The 8,271-nt window shown below is 35.2% G+C and overlaps 1 protein-coding gene across 1 annotated transcript; it reads right to left on the bottom strand.

The window, feature by feature from the left end:
* Positions 1-549: 549 nt before the first annotated feature.
* LOC121870911 (interactor of constitutive active ROPs 1-like) lies at positions 550-7,570 on the bottom strand. Its single transcript, XM_042372883.1, has 6 exons — positions 7,453-7,570; positions 6,457-6,577; positions 5,340-5,412; positions 3,268-3,850; positions 2,899-3,026; positions 550-1,162 (listed from the first exon to the last, which is right to left on the bottom strand). The coding sequence occupies exons 1-6, from the start codon at positions 7,516-7,518 to the stop codon at positions 1,039-1,041; spliced, it is 1,095 nt and encodes a 364-aa protein (XP_042228817.1). The 5' UTR covers positions 7,519-7,570; the 3' UTR covers positions 550-1,038.
* Positions 7,571-8,271: the final 701 nt, after the last annotated feature.

The following is an 8,271-nucleotide window of genomic DNA, read 5'->3' as shown; positions in this document are numbered from 1 at the left end:
GTATCACTACGTGACCGACCGCCCACTGTCAACAGCGTATCAATACGTGACCAAGCGGCTAACGAGCCGATCAGTGGCGAAGAGGATAAAGTAAATGTATACGAGAATACATGACTTTTCCGACCTAACTTAACATCCCGGCTACGTAGCCTCCAGTCTGTTCTTTTGGTGACCCATTTTCATAAGGCCGCAAACTTTCCATTTGTCACTTGACAGAACTCCGTAACATATCCATCGGTTGAAGACCGTCTCCTATGTATAAGATAAGTCCTCACTGAAGAGTGAATATCTTCTGTCCTATGTGGAAGATTTGAAATATCTTCCTGTTTGGGAGTTTTATGGAGAACTCCCCTTATGGAAGATAATATTTATAAGATATTCCTATAATATGGTCCCTAGTATTCTTCCATAAAACCACTTTACAATGTTCCCAATAATACACACGTAGTGATTTATATTTGTCCATGCTCCTTCCCACCTAAGGCTATTATTGGGTCAGAATTGTAAATTTAAGCATTAAATTAAAGGTATAAAAATTAATAAACTACATGAAAAAAAATATTTTAATGTAAGAAAATCAATTACACTTGTTCCTCAACATCCACCGCAGTTTCTATACTTTGGTAAGATAGACAATAATCAGAACCAGTGTACTCATTATATCGTTTACCTATTTCATAAACCAAACTTAACCCTTTAAAGAACTGTTCCATGACGTCTATTATACACCTGTAAAAAATTATCCTTGTATGTGAATATAGCTCCTTACTCTTGGGAAAACTAAACAAAAAAAATAGTTTCCTTGCTCTTGTAAAAATGAGTTTCTTCCTTAGATCAGCATATTTTATGAAGTCTAATCTTCTCTTTATATGAACATTCAGTTGGATAATCCTTCAGAAACTGTAACACTTGACTCGATACCCCGCTGCAAGCCATGTGGAAGTTATATACGGTAAGATATGCTAAATTTAAAGGACACAAGTAGTTGCCTTTCTTCATGTGTTGTATTATATCAACGTCTTACGTTTTCTGAGAGCGTTAAAGAACCAGGAGCTTATCAGATTCTTCTAGAGAAGCCTTCTCTTCTTTTAGTGACACCTCGTGCTCAGACAGTACAATAGCTTCATCAAGTATATTTTCCAGTGTTTCACGGATACCAAACCTAAAAAAAAGAAAAGAAGGTATTAGGCATCATGATACGTCACGTGACATGGTATTAAGTCTTAGATATTTGTGTTCAATACAAAGCTCTATGGGGCACTTCACATATGGATGAAGTTAAATCCGCAGTAAAGTACTTATTTGGTAATTACAATCATCGGACAGTTTAACACATTTTGAGATCGCCTAACATTACAGTACTCTGCTTTCAATAGTTTTTCTGATAGTTGTAATTGCTTTAAAAATTACACAAGGCTTTAGAAAGGAAATAAAAATGCAGTACCTATCACCTAAACGTATCACATGCACCATGTTATGTTCACACTAACAGGATGTACGGGTCTCAAGACAGACTGTCAAGTTTTTGCAAGTTATGCATGGCAGCTTACACAAATATAAAATAGTAATATTTTTTTTTCCAAATCGGCGTTGAAAACGTAGAGCCAGCAACATCCAACCCATCTTCATTATACAAATGACAACTGAAATGCACGAGTCGAACATCGTCTAAAATCATTGCTGTACTAAAATCTTTGAATTCAACCAATCTTGGTCAAACTTAATGATAAAGGCTAACGAAAATACACCTTTCATTTCCGGTGCACACACACGAAAGGGCATTATCTGATGAAGCGTCAAGCCCCACATAAGGGAAGGAAAGCCAAATTTGTTTCATACCACCGGAAACTGGCATATAATCGTGTTGTATACGCGTATTAAGGTAATGCGAAAAATATTAGGTTAAACAAGGGGCAAGATACTGTATTTTTTTTTTCCAGTCGATGCTATTTTATTGTTTACAGCCCACGTATGGAGTTTAAGCGCGTCATAAGTGACCTGACTACTTTTACAGTCGATGGGATACGGGTTCTATTAAGTTTGCATCGGAATTAGTTAAAAAGTACAGTTTTCTTTGAACTATAAGAATATACATACACATTTAATTAAAAATTTCCCTGTATAACTGATCACTACAGGGTAGTCACTTCTTTGAATATGGCTTGCGTTGAGTTCTCATTAAAGTAATTCTGTATCCTACAGTAGTTCACTGAACTAGGCATACGGAAAAAATGTGCGCTATCCTGACACTCCATTGTAAAATGTAATGGCATCGGAGTGTTATAACCAAATTCACTGACATGCATTTACAAACACACAGTTGGTGATGTGTTAGTCGTTTTACCGAGATGTACTGTATTTAATAACTACCACTAACCAAACTAACTAGAATATTAATAGTATATAAAATACAGTATAGTTCTTGGTAAAGCAATTCATGCGCACCCTGCGTATAAAATCCAAGAGCAGTTACCCTGAACTACTTCAAGCGTTTTACAGAAAACCTTGCCTACTTAAAGTTAAACTTTATTGTTCTACACCATCCCACCATGGTGGGTAAAAAATAATATCATCTCATTCTACTTTCCTAATAATATCTTTCACTTGTACAGTACAATAGAGAAAACTTTTCCGTACATTAAACTAAACTGAAACACTTTGACCAAAATAAATTCCATAATTCTCACATTATCGGCGCTGAGCTGTCAGTCCTTCAGTACACTAATAATTAATTCATCAATCGGTGAGATATAAATATCTGGTAATCATGATGCGGATTTTCTGACCCAGGAACACCTCCCAATTCCCGTTACAGTTGATGTTAACCCAAATATAAATCAAGGGATAGATGTATATTAATATTTTAACTCAAAACCAGTACGTATTAAACAAACTTACAGAAAATTAAACAGGAAATTTGTAATTTCACTCTCATCAATTTCTGCTAACTCATCTTCTAATTTTCCGACTTCGTCTAAAGTTGTATCCAGCGATGACTTACTTGTATCTGAATCCCCTGTCCCTTTCTGAAAAAAAAATTAATAAATTAGAGAGAGAGAGAGAGAGAGAGAGAGAGAGAGAGAGAGAGAGAGAGAGAGAGAGAGAGAGAGAGTACACCTGTACTGTAAAATGCTTATTTGTGGCTAACGTAAGTTACTGATGCTTCCTAAAACACTAACCAAGTTGGCATATTCGAAATATGGAGAAAAAAATTAAATATATTGACGCAAAGAAAATTGCCTGATATTTCAATGAACTGCTAATTACCTCGTCCATTTCGTCTATTTGAAGCATTACTCCCTCTATCTTGCTCATTAACTCTTCTATCTCCAGCTTGTCCTCAGGTTTTTCTGTCTTCTCCAGCTTGTCCTCTAGTTTTTCTGTCTTCTCCAGCTTGTCCTCTAGTTTTTCTGTCTTCTCCAGTTTTTCCTTTAGGTCTTCTGTCTTCTCCAACTTATCCTCTAGTTTTTCTGTCTCCAGTTTTTCCTCTAGTTCTTCTGTCTTCTCCAGTTTGTCCTTTAGTTTTTCTGTCTTCTCCAGCTTGTCCTCTAGTTTTTCTATCTTTTCCAGTTTGTCCTTTAATTTTTCTGTCTTCTCCAGCTTGTCCTTTAGTTTTCCTGTCTTCTCCAGTTTGTCCTCTAGTTTTTCTGTCTTCTCCAGTTTTTCCTTTAGGTCTTCTGTCTTCTCTAGCTTTCCATCGAGTTCTTTTACCTCCGACTTGTCCTCTACATTTTCTGCCCCCTCCATTTTGTCCTTTTGCTCTTCCACGCTCATCAGCGGTTCTGTTTTCTGCAGGTCTCCGGGTAGCTTTTCAGTCTTTAGTTTGTCCACTAGCTCTTTTGTCTTCTCACTGTAATGCAAATGTGCCTTGACATGAGTTAACATTAATAAAACATTAAGTTTATTGTCATAAATGAAAGACCGAGGCAAAAAAAAATCCATTTTATGGCCATTGGCATGAAACAAGTGACAGAGATATAGCATAACAATACCCCCAGGCAGAGCCCAAAGAGCATGCAATACTTAATGACAAGATTACGTTATCTATGTGGGAAATAACAGCCTTCTCACAAACAAATCCAGAATCAATAGTTTTCCTAAGGACCAGTGAAGCTTTAAGTCAGGATTCATTAACTCTCAAGGTTCGATGCATTTCAAGACTCACTTTCCATTATGGGGTTACTGGTCGCCCCTTGAAGCTTCTCAGTGCCTTGCCAATTAAAAATCCCAAGCTATAGAGGAGATAGGATTCAAGATCACTCGTTTCATTCCGTCGGCAAAAATAAAAAAATAAAATAAAAAATATTAATATAATAGTGTGCTTTCACCCCCAGATTTATGTTTATGAATCCGCTTTAGTAATCTACAGTATATAAATTTACTGTGGAACAAGAAGTCAGTACCAGGTTACTGGATACCATGGTTATACCAAACGAAAAATTTATTCAGATTAAATGTCCTGTTTTCTGTTTAGGTATCCACCGAACAAGGCCTTGTTGAATGGCGACTAGGATAGCTTACCAGTGGATGACTGTTAACCAATGGTCAAGTCCCAAGGGCATTGCTGGGGATGCTCAAATCCACAATAACTTTACAAATTGATCGGCAAAGTGTCAAAAAGAACTTTTTATCTAAAACTGAAATTGTCTTCACCCTAGAAAAGGTAAAAGAAATCACTGAAATGATATGAACAGACTGACGAAAGTCGTATTCATGATTTCTCCACACACACAGTCACTAAATAGGAATACTCATCGATTACTCTGTAAAAAGCAACTGACGTTTTTGCCAAGTAAGAATTTTTTTTTGTTTTTATTGGTACAATAGAAATTTATTAGTATATGGTAAAAACAATTCCCTTTATGACATCATTTACCATCATAAGATAACCAAATTACAGTATACCTAGAGTAGGTCAGGTTATGTCTGAAGCTATTCCTTTAAATGTTCAGCAGTACTGTACTGTATAATGGTTGTCTACAAGATCATCTATGGCCAGGTTACAAAGTTATTTCGCAATTATCCCTATTTAGAGTAACACAAAATAAATTCACTAGAACTGATGAAAACAGCAATATAATTTCAAATATCCGCAATTTTAAGCTAATGCATGTTTGAAAATGTATTTACTTAATCTATGGTAAAAATAATGACACCTATAAAATTTCAGTACGTAGGCTACTGTATACTACTCTGGATACCATTTACGTGACGCTGCTGATGAACTTGGGTGGGACACAATTAAGCACGGACAGATTGGGGCAAATCAATATACAGTACCTCGCCTCCTGCATATACCTGTACGTTTATATAATGGAATATGAAAAAAAAAAACTTACTTGATGCTGGCATCCACAATGGACTCTTCTTTCTGATGCAATTCTTGGCTTATACAACTCTCAGTCTTCTTTGCTGTAATGTTATAGTACATTGATAAAAGGAACCCGCAATGTTTTATCTGCAACTAATATTTACTATCACTATCAGCACTACCCTATACACCCAATTCCCATATAACTTCTTATCTTCCCTATGCAGTATATATATTTATAAAGTTACTTATAAATTTCCCAAATCCTATTAAAGGGCCATTTTTTTTTTTTTTTTTTTTTTTTTTAAACGGGGATTAGCCCGCCCGGGCACAGGTCACTGACCCACATCAGGGCCTGGGGGGCGAAAATGTAATAACAATAATACTTAGTTCTTAGTAAATAAAATTTATAATAAAAAATAAAATAACAGCAACACTGATGATGATAATAATAATAATAATAATAATAATAAAGAACTACAAATCTTTTTAAAAAGATCAAGAGTGAGAAACGATATATGTATGTTGTGTTCTCAAAGTACGAGAAACAATTAAGACTGCAATTGCGTGTAAATGTGACAGAAAGTCAGATCAGCAATGAATGTCCTACCTAACAGTTAATTTATATGCAGGTGTTGTTAAGCCAGTTCCCATCATGTGATCATCAAAATGTCGCCTTCCTCTGAACACCTTTAGGTAGTGCCTGGTTAGGTTAAGTAGTGCTTGCTTAGCTTAGGATACGTTGTTATACAGTATTAGGTAAAAGGTTATGTACGCGTGCATGTGTGACTTCATTGGCGATAAAAGTGAATCGTCGAAATGGGAAGTAACCTTTGAGACACCCTAAAGTAAATAAAAAAAAAACGGTAATTTTGAAACATGAAAGCAAGTCCCGGGTAGCGATATAATGAAGGAATGAATAAAACGTTAGTAAACATAAGGGTACCAGTACAATGCAAAATCGGCGGATAGGAAAGGTAAAGACAAAGATGGAAGGATGGGATGAAAGACACTAGAAGTGGGGTGAATAGGCATACAGCATTACAAGTGAAAAAAAATAGTTTAATTGGCGATTATCTGTACTTAGCGTAAAGCATATGTATATATAAAATTCACTATCTTTATTAACTTTCATGAGAACTAACCTTTCAATGTCCTAACTATAGTTCGAAGGGTTTGAAGCGTTGTTGCCACGCCTTCAACGTTACGAAACAACTCGAATTCCCGCTGAAACAGATCTTCCATGATCTCATCAATGTTGTTAACCTGGAAAAAGATCACTTAATACATTTACAGATGAAACATTAAAATTCATGTCGCTTACCGGTAGTTATAGTATGTCATAAGCTATAGTATTTGCATGCTAAGCTGGCCCATAAGTCTATAACTACAAATAGCTGATTGGTTCTCCTGAGAGTTTTACCTTCCCCCTCCCCCTCAACTGCGTGTATATATATATATATATATATATATATATATATATATATATATATATATATATATATATATATATATATATATATATATATATATATATATATATATATATATATATATATCGACCTTTTATAATAAATATTTACATTTTTCTCGCATCCTCTCTGAAGTGCTAATGCCTTGAAATAATTTGCCTTTTGATAATCCATATATTTAACATTATTTTAGATATTAACAGGTCTGCTTACCAATTCTGAACACATTTAGTTTGAATTTTCTATGAACCAATCAGCTATTAGTATAGAAGAGGAGTGGGGCCTATGGGCCAGGTTAGTGTGGAAAGGGAACAGTAGTACAATAAATTTTATAGCAGATGATAAAGAATTCTTAAGATTCAAAATTATGACCCTTAAATTATTATTCGGAAAGAAAAACTATATGCATCGTTAATCAACCGCTGCGAGGATGAAGACGCAACATGTCCTCTCGCCGAGCTAACGGGAACTTCTGCTGGGTTATCGCGTACTAAGACATAGCTATTGCTCTAGTCATAATAAATATATCAAAAGGAATGTACTGTAGCTATAGCCATTTTTTCGAAAATGATTACCCAAATTTTAAGTTTCATTGCCTGTCGTAGAAAATTAACTGGTGCATGAATTATCCTTTCCTAACAAAAATCACTGAATTATAATATTCCATACCTCCTTTGTTAGTTCCTCATGTAGTCTCTCCTGTTTACTCACTGTAATGACTCTGTTAACACTCATCTTGAAATAAGATAAATATTCAAGTAATCAAGAGAATGACCAGACCTTCTTCCGTCAATATCCCCGGTTAACTGAGGAGACGCGGTGAGTAGGCTGACGACCGGCGAACCTATGGCGGGAAAACGTCGAACGAACGAAAGTTCTAGAATCCTTTTCTTTTATATCTTTATCTATGTACTTTGAGATTAATTAACAACAAGAATCTCCCGTGTGCAATATTCATAGGGATTTTTCACTGAAATTTCTTACATTGCGTGTTATATTTAAAAAAAACACTCCTCGGTGTTTGAAATTTTCATGATTCACAAATAACTGAAGTGTCATTATATCAGATAAAAAGAATTATTGCAAAATTCTTATCTACTGTATGTAGGCTGCATATGACAAAGCAATTAATGAATAGCGATTTAAGTCATCAACTGTTAAAATTTATATGAATTTGGTGTAAAATTATAAAATAATTTGCCAATCAGAGAAAAAAAAAGGTTATTCCATATTCTTTCGCAATTCAAGAGCTAAATTAAATGTATGTTGTATTTTGACTGTTGCTACTTTGGCGGATAATTGTTGGCTCATTTAGTTCAATAATTTATGTAAGCTTAAAACCTATCTCGATTAGCCCTTTCACCGCGTGTCACGCACTTGCCATTTTGTTCTGGCTACTTCCAGACGATTTTATTCAGCTGGGGGGGGGGGGGCAAACTCCCTCTGTGAAAGAGTTAAAAACCCATCTCGATTAATGCAATGGAGATA

Source organism: Homarus americanus, unplaced genomic scaffold, assembly GCF_018991925.1.
Source record: "Homarus americanus isolate GMGI-L3 unplaced genomic scaffold, GMGI_Hamer_2.0 scaffold52512, whole genome shotgun sequence".
Taxonomy (NCBI): Eukaryota; Metazoa; Arthropoda; class Malacostraca; order Decapoda; family Nephropidae; genus Homarus; species Homarus americanus.
The sequence above is the reverse complement of the archived record's forward strand: the minus strand, read 5'-3'. Positions and strand labels throughout refer to the sequence as shown.

Bases quoted from the DNA above. Each gene is read 5' to 3' on its own strand.
- LOC121870911 (XM_042372883.1), bottom strand. From the start codon at position 7,518: ATGAGTGTTAACAGAGTCATTACAGTGAGTAAACAGGAGAGACTACAT. The intron at 5,413-6,456 runs GTTAGTTCTCAT...ATAACATTACAG, and splicing joins TATAGTTAGGACATTGAAAG to CAAAGAAGACTGAGAGTTGT. The intron at 1,163-2,898 runs GTAAGTTTGTTT...TCTTTTTTTTAG, and splicing joins AATTTCCTGTTTAATTTTCT to GTTTGGTATCCGTGAAACAC.